Genomic DNA, 25852 nt, shown 5'->3' with positions numbered 1-25852 from the left:
CCTCTTCCCCCTCTGATCACCTGAGCTCCGAGACAACAACAACAACAACAACAACAACAACAACAACAACAACAACAGAGACGACGCAAACAGCTGATGTCCGAGCTCGAGCAGCTGCCACGCTCCCCGACGACGTTTTTAAAAGAATTTGATTTTGCCTTGAATGTTCCTCCTCCCGGCTTTGTCCTGTTGTGTCCATGTGTTTACTGCTGCTGCTGCTGCTGCGGCCGCAGGGAAACCAGAGGAAACACGACAGGCGCAGGTTTATAATCAGATAGAGATTAGAGCCAATGTTCCTGAATGAGCACATTGAACTCTGAGTGGAGCCTGGAGCTCTCGGCCACGAGCTGATCTGTTCTCACATTGTACTTTGGCGTATTCCTGTTTTCTCCTTGTGAAGAAACACTTTTGATCCGTTCATTACCGATATAGCATTATCACTTATTGATCACGACGAGTGTTGTCTGCGTCGCATGTTGGACAACGCCACTGAGCTTTTTATTCTCCGAGGTTTGGCGACAGACGGTTCTTCGTACATTTCACTCAAGAGACACAAAGTGAACTGTGGCTTTTGGATTTTGAATCTTGGAAATGTTCCATTCATTCATCCATCATCTACCGCTTTATCCACTTAAGGGTCGCGGGGGGGCTGGAGCCAATCCCAGCTGACGTTGGGCGAGAGGCGGGGTTCACCCTGGACAGGTCGTCAACCTATCACAGGGCCACATACAGAGACGGACAACCATTCACTCTCACATTCACACCTACGGTCAATTTAGAGTCTCCAATGAACCTGACCCCATTCTGCATGTCTCTGGACTGTGGGAGGAAGATGGAGAACCAGGAGAGAACCCACGCACACACGGGGAGGACATGCAAACTCCACACAGAAAGGCCCTGTTTGGTTTGAACCGGGACTCGAACCCAGAACCTTCTTGCTGTGAGGTGCTAACCACTGCGCCACCGTGCAGCCCTTCTTGGAAATGTTATTTACCTCGAATTGTCTGTTCCTAAAGTCGATACGAGGACGTGTGGGAGCGAGCGTCCTCGTGATGAGGCAGGTTGTCGCGGAGCGAGTGCTCCCACCTGTCAGTCGGCATCAGAGGCCTCGCGCCTGACGACCTCCGTGCATTAAACACGAGCGCGGTGCTTAAGTGCACCATGAAAAAAAAAAAAAAAAAAGACTAAAAAATTGACATTTGCAGGATGAAAAAAAACACAATAAACTCATTCTCCTGTCGCATTTAATAAAACTCTAAAGATTTGATTCTTTTACTGACAATTCAGTGCATCATGATTTGGTACGAGTCACGGTTGCACAGCTTTGTTTCCAAACAGGGAAATTATTTTCATAGTCGATTAATCCGTCGATTATGTTCTCGATTAATTGATCAATTGTTTGGTTCATAAAATGGTGAAAAAATGACCATCGTGTTTTCCCCCAGCTCCAAGATGATGTTTTGTTTCGTCCTCACACCAAAGATATTCAGTTCACTGTCGCAGAGGAGCAGAGAAACCAGAACATATTCATATTCTAGAAGCTGCAATCAGAGAATTTTGACTCTAGAAACTCTAATTTCCAAATCAGCTGTAACGTCCTGATGTCATCCGTCTGAATCCGACTGATACCGTCTCTCTCTCTTTCTTTCTTTCCGTCTCTTCCGTTCGTTCTTGCGGAGGCAGGAAACGTCTCTTCACACTCTGTCTGTTGTTGCCGAGTACAGACACTAAACTACAGACACTAAACTTCTGATCAGACTGACGGGCACCGACTGTCAGAGCTCTGATCCCACAAACCACAGGAGACTCACTGAGGCAGACGGGGCTTCACCTGTTTCACCCAATCAGCCCCATTGATCGGTGCCAATGACGGCGGCAGATGATTTATCAATGACCTCGTGGCCCCGGCCGTTCGATTTCCTCACAGTCTCCCCCTCTTGTCCCGGTTCCTCCGCTAAAGAGGCCAAAGAAAACACGTCAACATGTCGTCTTGTGCTCCGACTGTGAGGAGATGAATCATTATTCTAAAATATCGCGACGACCACCAAGTATAAATCATTTTTTCAGTTTCTTTTGAAAACCTCGACCTTTACAGTAATGAAACATGAGCTGAACCGCTTTGTTATTTTAAAATTTTGATTTCTACCACTTGTGCAACTATTTGGGGAAAATATTCTTTTTATGATTCGACAAATAAGATGCATCATCTTTTCGTGTTTGGAACAGACCAGAATGTGTCGTACAAAAAACTGATGACTGTGAAATACTGAATCTAAAATACTAAAGTCTGAAGGTTCGTCAGGCGACAAGAGGTTCAGAATAATCGGAGAAGTCTGGAAACGTATTCATTCATTCAAACAGTCAAATAATAAAGTCAGCGTTACAAAGTCGACCGGCGGGAATGTGCGCCTGATTTGCCATCGCAGGCGCGGTTGCATTGTTTTGCAAAGGTCATGTAAGACGGTGACATCACCATTTCACGGATGTGCATAAAGCACGTCTGGCTGCTAGTCTGGCGACGCCCCCCCCAAAACGAGAGAGCGAGAGAACTTCCTACATGCGCTGGAAGCCGTTGACCAATCTCAAGAGAGTGGAGCCTCCCATTGGGAGGCAGGGGCCTTAAAGAGACAGGAGCTAAAAACCAAGTGTTTCAGACAAGAGGCTGTGAAAGAGGAGCTGCAGGGATGGACCGGTCTGGTACAGGGACTAAGGTGGAGAAGAGGTCACGCACACAAATGATGCTCCCATCTAACGACAACAGTCTGTGATGACTGAGTCAGTGGAGAAGCCGGAGGTCGGAGCGCTTCTCTTTTCCGCTGGTGTGTCATCTGACGCTGATCGTTACTCGAGCCTGTCCCTTACTCGGACGCTATTTCAGTCCCCGACCGACTGACGAGCTGCAGACACACGGCGAGAGAAAGAACTGCTAGATGCCGACCTGTTCCCATGGCAACACGGACCAATAGATCTCGGCTATTGACTGAGGATGAAGATCTCTTTAGACCTTATTAAAGAAAACACCCACACACACACACACGCACACACACACGCGTACTGTACGCGCCCACACTTTCCCATCCACGTGACTTTTTGACCCCACCGTGCAAAACACCTACTTTTTGTTATAAATGGAGGCGGAGAAGTCAAAAAGAGTACAAAGGAGAATGTTTCCACTCTGAAACAGAGACGAAGTTCAATCTCCTCCTGAGAGCGAGTGGGACGATCTGCTCAGGTCTTCAAACACGCTTGCCAACTTGTCTCCGTGTACATTTTCATTCTCAAATCTCAAGCCTCACGTTGTCTCTGCGATGCTCGTGACGGGGCCTTCTCAGCTCTACATGACACCCAGGCGACACGTGATGAAGCAGAGGAGCAGGGATTTCATCAAGTCTTCATTTGACAGTTCATGAGAGACGACGCCGACGTGCCGCCGCAGAGAGTCGGACCGTCGACTCTGATCCTTCGTCCACACTGATACGTTTGCATTTTTAAAGTGTTTAAACTCTGGATCAGAATTAATATCCGTCCACACTGACGCACCTGAAAAGGCATATCAGGTGTGAAGCCTGACCCATATGGATCGATGCCGATATCGATATTTGGGAGTATGAGATACCCGATACCAATACATGTAGGTATATATATAACATATAAATCTGTCAATCATTCCCAAGATGTCGTTATCAGACCTTTATGACAGAGAAGTGTAATTTAGGCTTAACCCTAAACTTTATCATAAATTACTATACTTTTTTTTTTTAAAAACACACAAATACAACCAAATATATAGGACTTGAATTAAGAAAATAAACGTCATTTCTTTTACGTTAAATGTAAAACATAAATGCGAGAAAAAAAATTCTGCATTGTTTATTCTGTACAATAAAAGATTTCATATCAGTAAACATGAGCGCAGATACCGATACGTCTGTGAATTATATCGGTGGGGCTCTTATGACCATTCCCGTGAACAGGAAGCACATTCCTGCACATTTTAGGAATCATTGACAGATTCAAATACTAAATCTGTATATCGATGTATCGATATCGGCATCAAAAGCCATATGGTCGGGCTCTAGTCTGGACACAGAAATATGAAAACAGGTGATAAACTGTGGTTTTGATCTCTGGATTTTTTTCAATAAAATATCATAATTCTCGCTCCCTTTAAAAAAAAAAAAAGCATCGTGGACTGAAATCTCATCGCTGCTATTTTATTTCTGTGTTCCCCTGGTTTCACGCAGGTCATAAATTATTACTCTGTGTGCCGACTATAGGAAAACGTCCCCTGTGACCGGGTCTTGTTCGAGGTCGACGATCCATGAATGAATAAATAACTAAAAAGTTTCCTCCTTGATGCCAAAGAAGCGGCCGCGGTGATTGAGGCGTGTTGTGGCGCTGCGGCGCGGCGCGGCGCGGCGCTGCGCTGCGCTGCGGTCCCGCGCCGCGCGCTGCGCTCCAGCGCTCCATGTTTGGAGACTTGACATCCCACTGAGGCCTGTGCGTGCTGCTAAACACCGATGGTTTTAAAACACCAAATGAAACATTCATATCATTCAGTCACACCAGTAAATCACGTTAATGAACGCGAACGGGCTCAGAGAACAATAACAAAAGACCCTCGGAGATGAGAAGCACAGCGGCTCCAGACGCGCCAACATCACCGCGGTCGACGAACCAGCATCACATCTGACAAAAGTCTTGATCAAATTCCTCCACATGATCATCTGACTCACAGACATCTGCATCAATAATAATAATAGTCATGATAATAAGATGAAGATGGAGTGAGAGCGGCTGCAGGTCATGCGTCCTCCACGGTTCATTCTAAGGAATATAGAAATATAAGAACCGTCTTACCGTCAGCGGAGCTCTGCATCAGCATCAGCATCAGCACCGCGCCGACCGCCACGAACCGCCGGGCCGTCATCACCATCAGCATCCTCCCATCCGGCGCCCGTGTCCCCCTCGCGGTCCTCGGCGTTCGGAAGACGGCCGCCGTCGTCGTCGTGGTCCCCGCATCCAGGCGCCTCCACGCCGCCGGAGAGGAGGAGGAGGAGGAGGAGGAGGCGCGGGGGTCTTCTTCTTCTTCTTCCCCACTCACCCCTCCGACCCCGGGGCCACAGCCGCCGCTGGACAGGAGCGCGTGTTTGGGATCCATTGGGTCAGCCAATTAATCCAGAATGGGGAAAGCATCTAACGGCGCTGCTGCTGTGCTGAAAGGTGTCCGACCAACGTGCCCCCGGTGCGGACGCTCTCCATGAGCCCGCTGAGGAGGAAACACACTGATGATGATGATGATGATTATTATTATTATTATTTTTATTTCTGATTTCCCTTTTCTGCGTCTCGCTGCGCGCGCACGCGTGTCCGTGTGCGAGTCTGTTGTCCCTACTGCGACCGCACAGCGCTCTCCGTCTCCGCTGACAGCTGCGTCAAGGCCCCGCCGCGCCACCGGAAGACAGACGACACCGCCTTCAAAATAAAAGCGCCAGGCGCTGCATTTGGATTCTTGTTCAATGAGTGTGTTTGGTAGGTGAATGCCAATTATGTCCGGACGCAGTTTTTTAAAAAAAATAGCTGTGGCGCAGGTGTCAGAGTGGGTCGTCCACCAATCAGAGGGTCGGCGTTTCGATTCCCTACCCGTCCGCTTCACATATCAAAGTGTCTTTGGGCAACAAGCTGAAGCCTCTGGAGTTCGCAGGATGGACTCCAGTATTTTCGGAACATGCTCCAGCAAGATGGCAAACTCAATGTAGCCTGTAAACAAAACAAAAAAAATGAAACACCTTGGCGTTGAAATGTGGAACAACCAACAAGACCAATGTTTTTTTAGTTTGTACTTGCAGTGCCATAACCTGGAAATCAGAAATATCTTTATTGACAATGAAATTGTAAGAGGCTTCTCTCTCCCGTCAATTATATAAGAAATATAAAGACATAATTATGTTAATATAAACAGTGAGAACAGTAGCAGCAACAAAAAACAGTATAGGAACAAGAAATATTGACATTGACCTAGACAGCTATATAGATTTATGCATATTTACATATTCAGAAACAGAATATGATGGAATAAAACTTGTATAACATACTAATAAGAGGAACCTGGTCTAGATATTTAAGAAAAACATATGTATGGGTCTCAATAGCACAGATTCTTGTTTTTTTGATGCTCCCTATAAAGTCACGTGTAGGAGCAGGCTATTCAATTATTTTTTTTATATATATATATATATATATATATATATATATATATATATATATATATATATATATATATATGACATTATTTCTAATTATCAAACTTAGGTTAACACTTCTTAAATGTATAAAATGTTTATTAATGAGGATTCTGCATCTTATATTATTAAATAGGCTGGAGAAATGATCCCTGCACTGAAAATACACATTTGTTCCCAAACATCTTAAACAATTTCCCTTAGGAGCATTAAGTTCATTTAACAAGAAGATAATCTGTAAATAAACATCCATTTTACATTTTACCCTAACCCTAATACATGTATTTGTTCTGTAAAAGCCATTACTTAATTTTGAGCGAATTTAAATTAATAGATTTTGGGGGGTGGGGGGGGTTAAGAGTAAACTGACCAACTTCCGGTGTTGTGTCTAACTTGACGCAGCTTCCCGCAGGTCTAGCAGTCTGAGTGTGTTTGGTGTAATTCTGGTTTAAAACGACAGGAACAGGCGGTAAACGGTCTCTCGTCATCTAACCTGTTAGAACCGGACATGTGAGACAAGGTGACTCACAACTGAGTCTTTCATTTCCTCTGAAACTGACCTTGTGTGAAGTCTCCTGCAGCATTTAAAGGACAGAAGAAGGCAGTGAAGCTGCGGGAGGCAGGCGACCCCTGGTGGCAGCCGAGGGGAAGTGTCACTAGTCATTAGTCCTGTTCCCATTGAGCCCAATTTACTGTAAAAGAAAAAAAAATACCTGTTGGGAAATCAGTAGTTACGCTGCTGAAACACCCTCCAGGACCGATCAGCTGTAAGTCATTGAACATGTCATCTCAATGCATTTAATTATCCTAAACCTGCGCACAGGGAGCGTAATTAACGGCTTGTTTACATTACGAGACACACACACACACAAACACACACACGCACGCGCGCGCGCACACACACACAGAAACCAGCCTTTAACGTTCACTAAATGCAAAACCCGAATCGCATTGAATCGCATTGAACAAGACGGATAAATTTATTCCCGGTCACGAATCAAAGTTCCGATCAAACAACAGCACACCTGAACGCATCGGCGAGACGTAAACAGGAAGTGCTCCACTGAGGGCGTTTTAAGACGTGTTCCAGTGAAGAAAAGTCACTTTTATGAAATAATAAAGACGATTAATGTAAATTTAGTTAATTATTCAAGCGTCCCGTCCCAGCTGAGTTCAGATTATTTAGCTAGCTTACGTACGAAGTCGTTTTTATGTAAATGTTTGGCCATTTTTACAGAGTCATACTTTTGATGCGCGGGTCTGCTACAGGTTTACATAATTTCATGTTCAAAGTAAATAATAAAACCGCCTCATACGCTCATTCCGTAAACTCCTGCTTCTGCCGCTGCAGCGCCGCAATTCAACTTCCGCGTTCAACTTCACGCGCCATTTTCGCCGCCGCCAATAAAAGCCCAGTCTGCTCTGATTGGTCGGTTGCCCCGCTCTCTTTGTGATTGGTCAACTGCGTATCAGGGAATGCCACGCCCACTAACTGAGAGGCAGGGGCAAGGTGGATAAAGTTATTATACACACAGTATGGAAGTCAATCAGTGCTTTACAGAAATAAAGGAAAGAAAAAGTTATGATATGAAGCATAAGAAACAGTATGAAAGCACAAATTACAAAACAGTGTCTAACTTAAGTGCCGAATGAAGTGATTAGGTGAAGGCATCAGAAAAAAGAGCGTTTTTTAATTATTATTTTTCAAGCTTTTTATGGTTGGGGCAGATTTGGTATTCATTGGGAAAGCCTTACTGATTAGCTCAATTGACTGTCCAAAAATATATTTAAGTAGTCACTTCGTAGGTGCCTTGAGGAATGTTCTTCACGCGTATCCGTAATAATAAAAAAATGTTTAAAAAAATGTATTTCTTCCTCAGCTGAAGTTCCCGTTTATTGTGAAGGTTGAATATTTACAAAAATAAATGTTCTAATAAAGATGGATTACGTGGATTACGGTAACAACCGTGTGCTCCTCTCCTCAGATTCTGGGTAAAATCTATGAAATAGTCTAACCTGTTTTATACCCTGGGTATATTCTGGGCTAGTACAGTTAATACCCCGGGGTATTGAACAGGGTAACCCACGTTAGCCCCAGTTATAGTAAATGCTCGCCGGTTCTTTAATGCATCATTTCTATATCAACAAAAGACAACAAACCGTGAATGAAGCAAAAGATTTTTTTTTTTTTTTAATTCAAAGTGAATCTTGACATAAGTACACCATCAGTTCATAATTTGACACTCACCAATAAGAGTCACCAAGAAGGACCCGCTTTTTGTGACAAGGTACATAAGGCTTGGTCACATTGAACTCACTGAGAACTAGAGGGGGGGGGGGAAGAAAAACGACCGCAAACTGGTAAGACACATTATTACATCCAAACAAATCATTTTCCCATTCCTCCTCATAATATAGTTTTATATTGCACAGTGCAGTTTGCTACATGTCAAACTAGTGTAGCATTTAAGGAAAAAAAAAAACCAACAAAACAAAAATCAAGAGAAGGAAAATTAAATCATAAAGCCACACAAATCTACAAATATTCAAGAACAGTTAACGGTTTTAAATTCAGCAATCGCGTCTACGTATGTTTGTGTCTAAATACGATAAGTGTCAACACAAGCAAGAAAGTTGTGGAACAAAATCTACCTAGAAACGTCTTGGGAGTCGGATTTCAACACCGTTCCTTTTTCAGCCTCGTCTACAAATGAGATGATCCGTGTTTTGGTGGGTTTGGTTGTTATAGACAACAGCAGGTCTGGGACCAGAACGCTCGACTCTGAAATTAAACATGACATTGATGACGACCGGATTCTTGTTTATTGTGAATATTGGTTTTTAATGCTTAAAGGGGCCGTACGCGAATTTGGAGAAAGATTGTTTGTTGTTGATGTCAGGGCTCAAACCCGTACCAGAGGGTAAGGCCGCTCGGCTCCGTGTGCTTGTTTGGGGTTTTTTGGATCATGGGACTGTGTGAGTGACCGTCTGGTGACTTTGACGCTGCAACTGTCACGGTGACGGGATTATCTGCCCTACACAATCCACCCAGAGTGGTGGGATTACGGTATGGCGGGAACATGTGTTCATCTCATCACAGCTGATAGAAGAGAACGGGGATACGGGGATTGATGGGAAAAAGGCTGAACAACCAACGGGGTCAATCAAACCTTTTCCTTAAGGTAACGTACACATCACTCATCGGTTATAATCATAGACGGCACTCAGAAGACTCAACAGCGCACGTCCTCCCGCTTGTTTAAAGGGTCGTCGGCACAGTAGAATATTTAGACGAGTACACAAAATAAACCCAGCGAGCAAACAAAGCAAAAACAACAAGAACGTGGTACAACGAGTTAGATGAGGGCGGGACGACTTTGGACCTACAACTTTTTCGAGTATGATTCGATAGATAAAGCACTTTTTGAAAGAACACCTGAACTGAAACACGCGGCGACATCTACCAATGGTAACAGCTGCATTTACACACAAGTACGATCAACAATCACAGAGGTGAGAGAAGACGCAACTCATCTGCAAACCAAAAAAACAAAAAAAAAACACAAGCCGTCTCCAGTTCCACAAATACAATCGCAGTGTGAGAATAAAGCATTTGTGTGTAATATTCAGGCCCCGTGTGCTCGTGGCGAGCGCGATGAAACATTCCCTGACATGTCACTTTCTTAGGATTCTGTAGAAGAAAACAATAAAAGATTGTTAACAGACGTCATCTTTGTCGGACTTTGGGGTTTCTGCGATGTGAGAACAAAACAAGGGGCCGACCCCCCTCAGAAGGAGTTAGGTAGACACATTTTTTGATATCAATATCATCTGTCAGCGACTTGTTTGAGGAAAGGCACTATATAGTTCGTACAGTACGAAGAGTCGCAGAGATACAGTCCGATGACGGAAAAATAAAAAGCTGTGTCATCAGAGGAAAAAAAAAACCACGATAATACGTCGACGACACATCGGTTACAGAATCAATAAAAGTGAACCCAGCCTACATTTGAAATACTGATGCTAAATACACACAAACAAAACACACACACACACACACACCCAAAAGCAACATAATTAAAAACAACAACAACAATAACTTCCATTACAGCAGTTTACAATCACTTCAAAAACAACAAAAGCCAATATACAGAGGCACTAGCATATAGGGATCGCATCCAGTATACTCTATGATCAAAATTAAAATTAAAAAACCCACTTCCTCTACTGTATCTATAGTCGACAGATCGAGAGAAGAGAGAGTCGATCGCAAAGGCGAGAATGAGATTAGTCGTCTAGATTCACAGCTACGAAGTGGCAGATAATCAGTACATAGCAGCGCATTATCTATACATTCCAAAAAATACAATTTGCCGAACATAGCTCAGAAAATAATGTAAAAAAAACCCTCAACCTCACTTTCTTTTCTTTCTTTTTTTAAATAGAGATCTCATAATATATATATTTTCCCATATTTGATAACTGCAACCGCACGACGGAGGTGAAAAAAGGGAGAAATCGTATCGACCGTGCTTTTAGAAATGATTCATGATGAACGAAGAGTCTCTTTGGTGCTAAAAATACCTGTTGATGTGACGACGACGGGTAAAAAGACGCAGCTCTGGAAAACACACACACACACACACACACACACACACACACACACACACACACACACACACACACACACACACACACACACACACACACACACACACACACACACACACACACACACACACACACACACACACACACACACACACACACAAATTCAAGGCTCTGCATCCACCCTGAAGGAATGTATCAAAACTGACGACAGGCTTCAATACGTGGACAAAGAGTTCATATCGCACACGAAATATCTAAAACGATTCACCAACAACAACAACAACAACAGCAACACCTCTAACACTCGAGAGCCCAGCCATGATACTGTAAAGCAGATTAATTTCAAAAACACTGACAAAGTAAAAACATAAAACTTAATCTCTATGCTCCCCCCCCCAAAGAAATCTAACACGTAAAAACGCATAACTGCAAAGTCTTAAACCCTAAAATGAAACACGATGATTAAAAACACAGCAACCCAGAGGATTCGTCTAGATTGTATTGCAGTTACAGTAAACAGTGACAATACTGTTGTGAATTAAGTACTATAAGTGAAATAGAAATCGATTATTTATCAAAATATCAAATCACTCTCTTTGTTTATCTATGTACATTAAAAAGCTCATTCAGTCAAAGCCCTAACGTGTGTGCAGCCTCGAGCTGAAGTCAAATCAGTATACGCCGAGTTAGGAAAGCGAAACACCGAAGTCCAACGTTCTATGTTTAAACGCAACCGCGCAAAAGCGCTGGCCTCGTATTTCGTCCGCTCGGCCCGTTGAATGCCGCGAGCCCGTTTAAATGTACAAATCTAGAAGCTCCTGAAGTAACGTCATAGACTTTAAGGCACTAGGAGTCGGAGGCAGCAGCAGCGAAAGGAGAAAAAACAAAAGTCTGCCTGAAACAAAGACAGGAAGCAGAACATGGCTTAACGAAACAGCTCTGACCAGCTAGCTAGCTAGCAACATGCTACAAGGCAACAAAGATAATAAAGGGAAACGGGCGACGACTACCTAAAAGATTTTCCAGCTTCTAAAATCAGATTATATGTAACTCGACACCGAACGACAGGAGGTAAAATGTGCAAAGGACATTCTTTCATGAAGATTTTCCTTCACGTCATCGTCCGAACACAGTTCGCTGTGTGTAAAGGTTCTCTGGTAAAAGCATTGCAGTTTCCATCCATCACTGTTCCTCCCGTTGGCGGACATGATTTCGCAGGAAGTCTTTCAGATCCGACGTCGTCCTCGACTTTTCGTGGCTGTGAATTTTCTTTGTCCTAAAAATTTCCAGAAAAAACATAATTGTCACTCAATCCTCCATCGTTATCCATCCTCCTCTTCTTCAAATCACATGTCCGTCTTCCTCCTCTTCATCATCATCATCATCATCATCGTCGTCGTCACCAAAAGTGTCTGTGTTGTGCTCTGCTACTCGCTCTACCTGCCCAGGTCGCAGCCCCCGTCCATTTGCCGTAGCCCCTCCCCCTCAGAAGGTGGTGCTGCTGCTGCCCCGTCGCCCCGGACCTCAGATATACGAGAACTGCGGGTGGTGGCTGAGCTTGGTGGGGCTCAGAGGGAAGCCCGCGTAGGCCGCTGTGGAGGCCATGAAGGGGTGGGGAGCGGGGAAGGGAACTGGCTTGAACTGGTGCGCGAGGTGGGCGTAGCTGGGCTGATGGTGCGGGTGGATGGTCGGGGAGGGCAGGAGCCTGTGCGGGTGCGGGGCGGGATGTCCAGGGTGGTGGTGGTGGTGGTGGTGGGCGGCGCTGATGCCGAGGGTCACCTGGTGAACTATGGTGCCTCCTTGGGGGTGGGAGAGACCGTAGCTGTGCTGCAGGAGCGGGGGAGGAGGAGGGCGAGAGGGCAGGATGGCGTGGTGGTGGTGGTGGTGGTGGGCGGTGGTGAGGGGGCCCCCGGGGGGGTAGGACAGCAGGGTGTGCGTGGGAAGGCCCTGGGGGTGGGTGTGCGGGGCGGCTGAAGAGTGCGTGGGGCTGCTGTGCGGCAGGTGTGTGAAGGTGTGTGTGTGGACCGTAGGGGGAATGTAGGCGTGCGGTCGCAGTGGCCCATAGTTGCCGTTCCACTCTTTGTTGCTGTGGTTTGAACCGTACGGCTGCTGCACCTGACAGACACAGAGAGAAGACACGCGTTTAAAAATATCATAATTGGGGGAAATGCTAATGCTTTCTTGCTAGGCGTTTCATTTGTCATGAAGCTGGAGCAGCTGGTTAGCTTAGCTTCACATAAAGACTGACGATAGGGGGGAAACTGATCTACCAACGACTCTGAACCTCACTTAATAGCACTGAATTGTACAAACAGCACGTGGGGGAACACAACGTTTGTTACATCAGTTTTCGTCTTTGTTTTAGAGTTGTTATGCACCAAATATGATCGAGTCTAGCTGTTTCTGCCTCCTTCCACACTTCATGCTAACCCCAAGCTAACCGGCTACTAGCGCTTGCCTAAAATTGACCATATAGACCGCGGGAGCGTTATCAATGTTCTCACCTCACTTTCTGGAGGAAAATAAAAAATGTTCAACTGTCCCTTTAAAACTGAACTGTTCCTTTAAAGTTCTCAAAACACACCAACCCTCCATGTTTCAGGGCCTGACAGGAAACCACTAAACCGTTGATTCTACAGCACCAGCTACAATAAAACAATATGAACATTTGTCTAGCAAACCTGCCTTCATTTAACTTTATGTAACCAATGGTTTTGGTTGTGTAAGCTCAGTGAAATATGGATTCATAAGCAACACTGTCCCCATTATTATCAAATCTGAAATATTTTCTGCTGCATGATTCGTCTGATCCAGTTTCCTCTTCCTGTTACACAACTTTAATCCCGCTTCTCATACGAAAACATCCAGGAGCGCTCAGACGACCCCATTAATATTCCCACGTGGATTTTTCGGGGCCTCAGCTCTCGTACAGTATAATAAAACAGACGAGAGGAAGACAACGGAGCTGACCTGTCCAAAGGCCAGAGGGGGCTGCTGCTGCCCTGTGGCCTTCTGATGCCGGGGCAGGAGGGGGCCGGGTGGCAGGAGCGGGGCACAGGAGGGGCTGCTCTGTTGTCCTACGAGGCTGCAGCGCCCTTTGGACCGGGACCAGAACTCTGAGACTGGGGCAGAGAGGAGGGACGAGAGGCAGGTTTAGTTTTCATGAGCTGCAGTGATGCAGAAACAGACGACAGACGATCACACCAGAGAGGAAACAAGAGCATTCAACACAAAAAACTGATAAAGTCAGAGTGAGGACATATTGTAATTGAGTGAATTATTATCATTATTTATTACTTTTTTTATTGATATTTACATTTTTATTGATAAGAACTTTTTTTTTTTTTACTCCTGAGAGGATTTTCATGTAAGATGTTAGAGCTTCTAAAAAAGAATAGTGGCATTAAAATGATAATTAAACAAGCCCAACAAACAGTCTTTACATGTTAAGGTTACACAAAGAGATGTGGTGTAACACTAGCTACCGCCAAACCACGCCACACCCTCTGGATTACCGTCTTTTTGGATTTAGTGGTGTATTGGAATTTAGCATTTTACAGCCACAGTGTGACTGTAACTTCTACTGCCATTAAAACAATAAACCCATCAGAAAGTCCCATAAAACCACAGCAGCATAAAAACGAGACAATAACATCCACGAAGTTGGGGAAAGAGAAAGACGGACAGATTGTTGTCACTCAGTCACCCGAGAAGAAAAAGTTGATCCTCGAAACTGTGATCTGCATCAGTTTTAAAAAATTCACTCAAACATTAATATAAATAAATATCTCGGGAGAACATTCATAGAAACTGATGTCAGATCAAAGACTGAGGAAAAAAACTTTTGTTTCATGGCAAGAACCAGTAGAGGAAACGCAGGCTCTGATGTCATAATACCAAATGAAATGCATCCACCTTTCACCCATCGCTGGACACCTACAGACTCCTGTTGAGGGTTTATGGGTAATAAGTATATCAATAAGTCTAGTACGCTGCTGACTTGATGGAGGGAAAGCCATGAAAAGAATAAATCATAGGAAATGTGAGCATCGCCTGCTGTGGATGCATCTCTGAGGTATTAAAGACATCACTCCTCCACCGGTGTCTCTTGATCACCTGTTAAAGCCTCTATGAGCCACTAGGGGGCAGTAAGGCCCCACTGCTTCCCTATGACCTGCAAAGCAGACACCAACGAAGCACAGGCAACAGGAGGCGGCACATTTATGGCAAAGAAACTCTCTCGGTGTTAGTACACAAATAGCATTATCATAAAAGCAATCTCCTTAAATGTTAATATTCTATAAAAACATAAATAAGATACGCTTCCACTGACCCGTCCTCTGGACGCGCTCCTCCGTCGCCTGGCTGTTGCTGTTGTTCTGCACTCTCATCGGCGGGACCACCATTGTCCTGACGCCGTGGGGAGTCCGGCCCTGCACTGCAGGGGTCGGCAGCGGCGCCACCATGGACGCCAGGGGCGGGCGGTTGTTGTGGTTGCCGTTGTCAAGGTAGCGGTAGTGGCTGTTGTGGCCACGCGGGGAGGTGGACGTGTCGGACGCAGGGGAACCCTCCACCGTCTCGCAGCCGCTCTCGTGGCCGTCGTCCTCGGACATGCTGAATACAGGAAGGACGGGGAAAAAAACAATAAGGTGTGGAACTGGAGTTTCTTTCTATTTTTGAGGACAAGCGAGGACAAGCGTCCACCTGTTGGGTCTCTTGCAGGGTGAGACGGAGGGGCTGGAGTGGAGAGAGTTGGAGGCGAAGGAGTTGGTGCTGAGGCTGCTGTCGGGGCTGCTGAGGGAACACACGCGCTCCATGGACACGCTGGTGTTTCTGCACGCCTCGCACAAACACTCCTCTTTACACCTTGACACGGAAAAACACAGGAAGATTAAAATCTGTAATCCAGAATATCCTTTTTTTGCCTGTAACAAAGTCTTCAATGTTACTCACCCGCTCAAACGACACCTCCGGGGGTCTTCGTCCTCGTCCTCTCCGTCGGTCAGTTGTTCACTGTGAATGCTGACCACGCTGGGGGCGGGACTCGGCGTGTCGCCCATCAGGACGGCCACGTCTCGCTGTTGCCGAGCAGACAGCTCCAGCCGCCTGTTGCCGTTTGGCGCCGCCTCTCTGAAGCAGCTCACTTCCTCTTCTTCGGCGTCGTCTTCCTCCTCGTCCGTGTTTTGAACTTCCACTCGCCTGGTCTCCACCAGAGGCGCATCCTCCCGCTTCTTTGGCTGCTCCCGTCCCGGCACCACCTGCCCGACGACGTCGGCCATCTTGGGGGTCCGACACGCCAATATGTGGACGTTGCTGGAGTGGGACAGGTTCCTTTTAACACAATGATTTATAAGAATTAAACATAAAAAATGAAATGCCAGAGCAGTTTAACTTTTCGAAGACTTTAAGATTCAGAATCTCACCTGTTGTGACTGTGTCTGTTCCTCTTGCTGGCCGGCTGTGGCCACACCACGTGAGCGATGCCGATGTTGATTGGCTGGTGGGCAGAGATGGCTGTCATCTGATTGGTCAGGAGAGGCTGTTGGATCACTGAGCTGTAGTGGTTGCTGTGGGGACGTACTTTCCTGTGGGACAAACATAAAAATAATTCATACAAAAAAACATTTCTGGACTGGTGGAAGTCTTGAAATGGGAGAATTTCCCAGACTGGGAGTTTGTTTGAGATGGTTCGCTGACTCACCCCCAGTTGCTGAGCCTTGGTGGACCGGCTGCGGCGTCGTTGGTTAAGGCGGATGGGGGAGGTGGAGGCGGGTGAGAGGGAGGTGGAGCCACCGGCGTCATCTGCTGCCAGGCTGCTGGGACGAGGAGCTGCTGCCCCCGACTGGACCAGGCCTGCTGACAGGGAACAGAGGAGTGATTAACGACTGAGCCTCATCGGTACGACCTCTTATCGGCTGTCGCAGACCTAATACTGACACCGGGGGTCAGAGGTTATAGGTTGTAGATTCAAAAAAAAAATCTTGCTGGGGGGGGGGGGGGGGGCAACACATCAGCAGAGTTGCCACTGGGTCCTAGAGAAGGACTGTGTAGTTAAGGTAGCCCTTACAAAACTCCTAATGTTGACGTTAAAGTCACTGAATTTAAGATGTTTATTTTTTTACTTATTGTTACTGTTAGCACTTTCATGCAAACAATAACAATAAGTCAAAAAAAATGTATTGTTCGTTATCCTGCGTGAAAGGTGGAAGGAGTGGAGCTCGTGTCTGAATCTGTCTCACCTGAGCGATGACACCAGGCCTCACTGGTAGCGGCTGTATGGGAGTGGCTTGAGTTACCATGGGAACAGTATATCCTGCTGGTTGATTGAGATTACCTTTTAAAAAAACAAAAACATAAAAACAACACATTTGTCATTGGTACAACTGGAAAAAAGGGCCAGCATTCATAGCATCTTGATGAAGCTGTACAACAAATTATTTTATATTTAGACATTTGCCTGGAACAGAAAAGATTTTCAATTTGTAATACCTTGCATGGCGGGAGGACAAAGCAGGAGGGCGGGAGGGAACGAGTCGTTGCACCCAAACTGACCGTTCCCCGTCGTCAAAGCTAAACCCGGATGCAGCACAGAGGGAGCGGACTGGGTGATCGCCTGCACTCGCATGAGACGAGGGTTGAGGCAGGAGAGGGAACATGGAGGAGATAGAAGATTAGAATAATGATGCTAGTGTCTCTACTTAAATTTTTTATGAAGGTGTGTTGTAGCACTTTGTCTCCAGAAGAGGGCAACATCAGGTCAACAGTATAGAAACATTATGTAACCAAGGCCTAAACATATTTATAGGTGTTTTATTTTTGTTCCCTGTTCTGAGAAAAATCCGGTGTCACCAAGGGGACAAGTGTGTGGTAGAGTGACATAATCAGGCTGCTGCCATGTTGGATGACTCTAAATAACTTGAGAGGATCATTGGCATTGCTAGAAGTAAAAAAAACAAGACAGATGTCTGTCGTCTAACCTGAGTGTGGACCGGTATGCTGCCAAAGCCCAGCGGGAGGCCCGAGGAGGCCGGGGGGGCCACGGGAGCTCTGGAGAAATGAATGGTGTTCTGGTTGAGCGCGTCGAAAACGGCGTTGGTGGGTCCGCCGTGGCACATGTCCATGATGCGGAAAGACGACTGCACACTGGAGGAGACCAGACAGAAGAAGTTTCCACTGAGTGAGGAGGAAGACTACGTATAGCTATAATTCTGTTGTGCAATGTTCGTTACTAAAGAATGGAAAAGAACAAGACATCTATAGCGACAGCTATGGCACCCTTACTGGTTGCTATGTGGGTAGTCGAGCAGATGAGTCATGGTGAGGAAGGGGTGGCTGAGGACGCTGGAGGGAACGGTCCGGTCCTCTGCGTCGATCAGCAGCATGCTCTTCAGCAGGGACACGAACTCCCTCCGGTCGGCCTTCTCCGCCTGCACGTCGCTGTGGTCGGGACTCAGCACCAGGCTCACCTGGTGGACGGAGAGAGAGATGACACACGGCAAAGAAACTCGGAGCACTTCCCCTGATCGGCTGAGATTTTAATTGATTTTTTTTTTTAACCCAGAACATTGGCAATAGGATGGTTTGAATTTTGGGTTTTGAAAATGGCAACAGCATGTGTAAAGGTGTACTCACGTGTGCGACGTCATCCAGACAGCTGAAGATGTACTTTCTGGCCTCTTTGGATTTCAGCCCCGTCTCTTTCTCGTGCTCTTCTGTCGTCTGGAGGGAGAACGTCGATATTAAGACGAAGAATTCCAAGTATGTGGAAAAGATAAAGGGATAAAGGTCACATTATTAGATAAAATAAATGAGAGGAAGTTGGAGAAAATGATGTGTCTATGTTGGGCAGTGCAGATAAATATTAGGCTCACATTCATTTAATTTTTTATCTGGAGTCAAAACACAGCTTCACGTTTCCTCCAGCCTGTTGCAGCCTTTGTCCTGTTTTGAGAACATATGCAGCTGCTTCCCTTTGGGAACGTTCTGCCACTTCATCCTCTTTTCCTCTGACTGCGAGGCCGTGCAACAAAAAGCTTGTACTTTTTCTGTGTGAGCGTGTGTGTCCTCATCAACCACCAGCGGCGTCAGCGGTGACGTGTGGTCGACAGCAGGATGTGTGCAACGTGTTTTCAGGTCAAGAACATGCTTTGCATAGACAGTATAGAGCTGCAACAGTTAATCGATTAGTAATCGACAACTAAATGAATAGCCGAGTAGTTTTTATGCCAAAAAGAGTCAAAATTGTCTGATTTCAGCTTCTTAAATGTGAATATTTTCTGGTTTCTTTTCTCCTTTGTGACAGTAAAGTATATATCTTTGGTCTGTGGACAAAACAAAACATCGTCTCGGGTTTTTTGGAAACACGAGCGCCATTTTACACCATTTTATGGACCAAATACAGTAGCATGTGTGTGTGTATATTTGTGCGCATGTACTTTGAGTCTCCAGCAGGCGTAGGGAGAGTTGGACTCTTTGGAGAAGAAACGAGACGTCTTGGTCCCCTTGTTGAGCAGCTGCTCGGCGGGAGTGCCCTGAGTCTGAGAGATGTACCGGATCTGGAAAACAGGGTGATGGAAAAAATATATTTTGTAAAAAGGTTAGAGGCGGAGGAAAGGAGGGAATAAAAAAAGAAATTCAGTTGTTGTGGGAAGACAGGAAGGAAGATGAGAGAGAAGACAATGACTGTTGTCACAGCCACTCAGCTGAAAAGAAGATCATTGGCTTGAATGTAATTTAATTCATTTTTAGTCCTGACGTCATGCGTAGAGCTGAACTTTACGTCAACGTCCATGTCATGGTTGACGGAGGAGTTTTGTAAGGATATGACGTGGTTAAAGAATATAAATGTATTGGGTTTGGAAGACAAATAATCATGACATGAAATAAACAACATTAAAGGGGCAGTAAGCAATTTGAATCCAATACATTTTCTTTGTAAAATTCAGCAAATCATTTTTAGACTTGTAATAAAAGTCAAGCACTGATGATTCAGTTTAAGTCCTGCTCCTCACTGATCTGAGACAGAGCACTCGACCTGGTAGAGTATCCTCAAAGACTTGTCTTCAATTTTCTTATTGGAGCTGAAGGGACAGATTGGACATCGCAATCCTTAATGTAAATCTTATGGCCACAGCTGCAGCAGCTGCAACATTGCTTTCTTCCGTAAACTATTACTTATTTATATGAAACTATTATATCTGCAGTTAATCGACTACTAAATTAATCGTCAACTTTTTTGATAATCGATTAATCGGTTCAAGCATTTTTTATGGAGAAAAAAAGATTTCTGATTCTCTGATTTCAGCGTCTTAAAAAATTATATTTTCTGGTTTCTTTGCTCCTCTGACAGTAAACTAAATATCTTTGGTGTGGACCACACACACACACACACACACACACACACACACACACACACACACACACACACACACACACACACACACACACACACACACACACACACACACACACACACACACACACACACACACACACACACACACACACACACACAACGCCCTCTTCATGGTTCAGATAAAATAAAAATTCCTACTGATTTACTAATCTGTCTCTCTTTTTCTTTATGTTTTTCAGTGCTAGGATTAAAGGCCCATCCAGCATTGTTTGATTTACAACTTCTACATCATTAAAACATTAAAACTCCAGTGAAGTGAATCATCTGTGCTGCCGTTCCCAGGAACTCACTAAACCTTCTGTTCTGCCCCGTTCTGATTATTACCCCGCTCATAAAATCACTATGATACTCCAGAATTTCTGTGACCAATGAAAATCCTGCAGTGATGAAAAGTTTTTACGGCAAATATACGAGTGTGCGCGCATGAGAACACGAGAACACGTGCACGTCTACGGCCCAGAACAAACACATGGACTGGCCAGAACCTGCTGATGGTGCAGAGTGTGTGTGAGTGAGTGTGTGTGTGTGTGTGTGTGTGTGTGTGTGTGTGTGTGTGTGTGTGTGTGTGTGTGTGCCACATGTCTAGCATCAGGCTTATGTTTATAAATACATTTTGCTGTGTAGAGTGGAACTGCAGTGAGCCTTGGCACGGCACTGCATGCTTTTGGGGGGATCAATGTACACGGGTTTGTGTGTGTGTGTGTGTGTGTGTGTGTGTGTGTGTTTGTACAGTGATACCACAGAGCTGTCACTGCTCAGCTAAAGTTCCATCACTCACAATCTCTGACCGACGATTGTTCTGACTGCGAGCTGCTGCTGCTGCTGCTGCTGCTGGATGCACACGTGACACGCTGCCAAAAAAAAAACAACCTCCGCAAACAGCTGCGAGCAACTAAACGAGCCCTTGATCCTTTTCAAACATGCTGATGTATAGCTATGTTTAGCAAAGGAGGCATGTAAACTTTGGAGATGCTGTAAATTTCAAAAAGGTCCAATAGCTAAAGAGGTTTGAGGAGAGAACTGCAGACGCCCATAAAAAGGTCAAATATCACCTTCTCCCAACAGGATACACGCAAAGTCCCGACAATACCAGGATGTCCAGGTTTCTGATTCGTCCGAAATTGTCTGAGCACGTACACTGAAAACATGGTAAGTGTGATTGTGCTCCTCACAGAGTCATAACACACGCTAATCCCTCGACTGCTCTGTGAATGCGACGCGGGCCGTTTCTCATGCTCCCTCTCCCCCGCCGGGGGGAACTGAGTTTGACTCGTGTCCCAGATCGCGTAAGATCAAACCGGCGCGACCCTGTGGGAAGATAATCACACATTGCCAGGAACAATTTCCTGATTTCGCTCTGGCCCCAGATTAGCGTGAGGCTGATTTCATGCTGGATTTGTTTCGGGACCTCGAGTCAAACGGCAACAGGGAGATCAGGAAGCAACAACAAATAAAAGGCTTAGCTATCGAGTGTTTATGAACATACTGTTGAGTTCTGGAATACTGAGAAACGACAGAACAAAGACCTCTATTAACTGAGTGATAAATCTCAAGTGTGTACTTGTACTTTTAGTGCAAACCACTTTGAGTTCCAGACTTTTCCAGAGCGAGCATGAAAGTGACGACCAAATCCTCAACTTGAGGTTTAAAGAGTTCCAGTTGGGGTGGATGTTGGGATCAGACATTTTTCAGTAGTTATGGGACTAGTTGCTATTGGCAATGCGTTACGTCAGAAGTAAAAGTGTCTGCAAGTGCGTGTGTGTGTGTGTGTGTGTGTGTGTGTGTGTGTGTGTGTGTGTGTGTGTGTGTCTGTGAGAGTATCGTTACCTGGTCGTACTCCAGCGCTCCTGGGTAGAGAGGCCAGCCCAAGAAGAGCTCGGCTATCACGCAGCCCAGTGACCACATGTCGATGGCCTCGCAAAACGGCAGGCCCAAAATAATCTCTGGAGCCCTGCAGAGAGAGAGAAAAGAGGCAGAGAAGGTTACGTCTACTGTTCCGTCACATTGTCACGTTGTCACAGTTCAGGGGACAAGAAAGTACGTTTTTTTGGATGGATTGAGCTCAAAAGAGGGAACCAAACTGTGTGATCAGTGGTTAGTTGGTGGAGAAAACACTGTCGGCCATGTAAAAATCAATACTGGGAGTAAGTCGTGGTATAAAATAAATACTACGACAAGCTCAGAGAGTTTGACTGCATAGATGTCACCTTCAGGAGAAACTGCACCAAAACTCAAACATGTCAGAACATGGCAGGATGACATGTTAAGTGATGACTGCGAAGTTTGTCACAAAAATAAAATCAAGTTCGAACAAGTTTGACATGAACGTAACCTGTTTTCTCTAGAATGACCAGCAGAGGGCGACTCTACTGGTTCGCAAAAAGAAGTCGGTTTTACACACAATGGATTCGGATGTGAGCGCCCTCTGCTGGATCATAAAAAACTACTCCAGACAGTCTGATGTGATTCTAGACTTCACATTTTTAAATTCGAAAATATCATTATTTTACAGTTATTATTATAGTACAAATATGCACTTTCCCCCCCAAAACGTTTGAATCAATGTTTGATCGTAATTATGAACAAGTGGCAGCATATTTACTGACTATAGATAGCCTGATTATTTCAGTGGATACCTTTTATGAAGACATGGTGAAAACAAGAACGTACTTATGTTGTCCTATTTTGATCTTGCAACTCAGGATTATTTTCAGTGTTGAATAATCTGCCATATATTTTCTCGATTAATCGATTAGTTGTTTTGTCCATAGCATGGTGAAAAATGTCGATCGTGTTTCCCCAAACCACAAGATGATGTTTTGTTTTGTCCTCACACCAAAAATATTCAGTTTACTTTCACAGAGGAGCGAAGAAACCAGAAAATATTCACATTTTAGAAGCTGAAATCAGAGAATTTTGACTTTTTTTAATAAAAACTACTTGAAACGATTATCAAAATAGTTTGCGATTGATTTAGTTATCGATTACTAGTCGATTAATCTGTTGACTGTCTCAGCTCTAGTAAGAATGTACTGCAGGGATGTTATATTACATGGCATTAAATTGGTGTTCCTATTTTTCCAGGTGCAAATCTGATATGGGTGGCGTTCATGTGACAGATGCAATAGTCTGAAAAAAAAGGTAACATGATTTATCACAAAGACTGACTTGTAAAAAAGAATCTTCTGACTTAGAGTGAAACTTTATATTTATAATAAAATGAATCCAATTTTGAAGAGTTATAAGATTGTCTGAGTCTGAGTCATAGATTATTTTGGGACTGGCATGTTAGTTCAATAGTTCACATTTCCACTCGGCTCGTTCATATCTTATAAAAACCTTCTTCCACCTCTTAAATTATATTCAATTTCAAAAGAAAAATTGAGTTGAGAAACTTGAGTCAAGATTAAGAATAACACGTGTTCGAGGTCTCACTCGACAACAGGTTGCTGCGGGATCTCAAAGTGAACATTGCGCCCGTCACCGTGACGTACATGCGGTGTTACAGCAGCAAACGACTAAATCTCTTTTCAGAGAAGGGACTTTGTCACCACCACCGCGGTTCAAACGGGGGACCGGTGATCTCGCAGCAGCGTTGCGAGGTGGCACATGAAAACAATGGGCCATTAGGGGGCCTGGTCACAGCAGCTGAGCAACAGCGCTGCAAATAGCAACCGCAGGTCGCTGTGACCAACAAGGACAAAATGACTGGTTGCCAAGCAACAGGCGGACACACGACCATAATGTAACAGTGTTACAGGTGACGAATGGCTCATCGCTCTGTGTTTAACGACTGTGTGACTCGGTATAATACGTGCAGATGTCGAGTCGATCTCTTACGAGCCCTCGTCGGCCCCAGAGCAGGAAATTACACTCTGCCGTTTCCTATTGCTCCTTCCAGAGGAAGACGTCAAGTTGTGCAACAGCAATGCAAATAAAAACAAAAAAACAAATAAATAAAGCCTTGGGGGAAGCTGCCTCGAACATTTACAGAACAATCCTGCAGAGCTGAGACACCGATTCTGGTAAGAAGTATAAAGCAGAGGACAGGGCGAACTTTAAAATACATTTAAATACTTGATACAAGAAGTCACTTATGAGAAATGAACACGGCGGCAATACACATGAATCCATAATCACAAAATGGGGCCTGATGTTGATGTTTTCACACAACTGTCAACTCCACTTAACTCGTGTTGCACAAACTTGAACTGAGGCCAAGAACTGCAGACAAATTAGGAAACTGCTCGAGATTACACACACAAAACAACCGATGTAATGAAGCTGAGTTCAGAAGAGGAAATATAGATGAGGAGGTTTTACTGTTAGTTATATTTCTGCTAGAAACTAATCGATATTTCTGTTAGAAACTAATGGAAAGACATTCATTATTTTTACGCTGCTGAGTAAAAAATAACATTAACAATGCGTAACACAATATCGAACAACATTATTCAAGTTAAACAGTTTTTTCCAGCATTGTTTATTCCGTCTGTAAAAGATTTCATATCAGTAAACATAAGTGCCAATACCGATATGTCTGTCGGGGTCCGAACCTGATAAGTGATAATTGATAGTAAGAGAGGACGTTATTGTGTATGAAATGTTAATATACTTCAACAAGTGTTAATAATGTCCAGACAACTGTAAATTAATCAATCTCCCTACAATTAGTGCAGGATACAACATTACCAAGTTCTTAACAGTCAATATGCATGCTAATAAGCAACTAGATAATGGTGAATAAGTAATATAAAGTGTTAAGCATGTGCCAGTTCATCCAAGAGCTAAACAAATTGTTGTGTAACCTTCTTTGTTCCACGGTGACCTGGTTGTCAGTGTTGTTTATCTGTGCACCTGTTGATGTGTCATCTTGCCTGAAACAAGCCAGGTTTCCTTTTCCTTGGCATTGTTTTTGGTTAAATAACTTAGAATATGTCCGCAGGCTGCTCAAACATATACTCAGGGTGAAGCTGTACATTACAGACCTATGGCAAAAATAAACATGTACACACACACCGTTGTGGGAAAGGGGCTTAACGGGGACAATAAATTAAACCAGAAGTGAAATGTGAGTGTTTGTTTATGTGTGTGTTGCTGGGAACAGCAATACTGCCAGAGTCAAACGCGACAGCAACGACCTCAGCTTTGCAGAGCTGTAACAGCTCATCACATAACACACATCGAACGCACCCGCAGGCACGCACGCACGCACGCACGCACACGCACAACGGTGCTTGGTTGGCAGCCCCGTTCAGGTTCCAGAACTAGCTGGTCACACGAGAGAGCAGCAGACCGTTGAGGCTCCACAACGCCGCTGCAACAGAAACAACTCGGGGGGCTGCGTCCAACTGAGTTCACGTTGTACTGAGTGATGTGAGACACGATAAGACATGACGAGCACAAACCTGATCCGCGATGATCAACGGTCAAAAACATCCAACTGCAACTAATCAGACTAAACGTTCGGCAGCTCAAGTCACACACAAAGTAAATACACTAGAATATCAAACACAAGTGGCATGTAAATGGTAAATGGACTGTATTCATATACCTTTCCCGTCTTCAAAGACACATTCATATA

The 25852-nt window shown here is 44.8% G+C and overlaps 2 protein-coding genes across 8 annotated transcripts in view; both read right to left on the bottom strand.

Moving 5' to 3' along the window:
- kiaa1549la (KIAA1549-like a) overlaps positions 1–7658 on the bottom strand; it is a 77509-nt gene extending 69851 nt beyond the window's left edge. For 2 of the 3 annotated variants that reach the window (XM_047333506.1, XM_047333507.1), the window contains exons 1-3: positions 7559–7658; positions 6803–6934; positions 4861–5760 (exon numbers count right to left, since the gene is read on the bottom strand). In XM_047333506.1, coding sequence (XP_047189462.1) covers positions 4861–5161 — 301 coding nt within the window. In that variant the 5' untranslated portion in view covers positions 5162–5760; positions 6803–6934; positions 7559–7658. The remainder of the gene's footprint in view (positions 1–4860; positions 5761–6802; positions 6935–7558) is intronic. The other variant, XM_047333505.1, reaches the window with a different exon arrangement.
- Positions 7659–8408: 750 nt separating this feature from the next.
- Positions 8409–25852, bottom strand: part of LOC118315974 (homeodomain-interacting protein kinase 3-like) — a 29768-nt gene continuing 12324 nt past the window's right edge. For 3 of the 5 annotated variants that reach the window (XM_047333171.1, XM_035643706.2, XM_047333172.1), the window contains exons 5-18: positions 22096–22219; positions 19289–19408; positions 18486–18572; positions 18135–18319; positions 17831–17996; positions 17343–17466; positions 17093–17187; positions 16555–16709; positions 16277–16438; positions 15807–16184; positions 15558–15719; positions 15187–15467; positions 13824–13975; positions 8409–12968 (exon numbers count right to left, since the gene is read on the bottom strand). In XM_047333171.1, the coding sequence (XP_047189127.1) occupies positions 12378–12968; positions 13824–13975; positions 15187–15467; positions 15558–15719; positions 15807–16184; positions 16277–16438; positions 16555–16709; positions 17093–17187; positions 17343–17466; positions 17831–17996; positions 18135–18319; positions 18486–18572; positions 19289–19408; positions 22096–22219 (2782 nt within the window). In that variant the 3' untranslated portion in view covers positions 8409–12377. The remainder of the gene's footprint in view (positions 12969–13823; positions 13976–15186; positions 15468–15557; positions 15720–15806; positions 16185–16276; positions 16439–16554; positions 16710–17092; positions 17188–17342; positions 17467–17830; positions 17997–18134; positions 18320–18485; positions 18573–19288; positions 19409–22095; positions 22220–25852) is intronic. The other 2 variants (XM_047333174.1, XM_047333173.1) reach the window with 2 other exon arrangements.

The sequence above is a fragment of the Scophthalmus maximus genome, chromosome 7 (genome assembly GCF_022379125.1).
Source record: "Scophthalmus maximus strain ysfricsl-2021 chromosome 7, ASM2237912v1, whole genome shotgun sequence".
Classification (NCBI taxonomy): domain Eukaryota; kingdom Metazoa; phylum Chordata; class Actinopteri; order Pleuronectiformes; family Scophthalmidae; genus Scophthalmus; species Scophthalmus maximus.
Note: the sequence above shows the minus strand (reverse complement) of the source record. Positions and strands in the feature narration are given on the sequence as shown.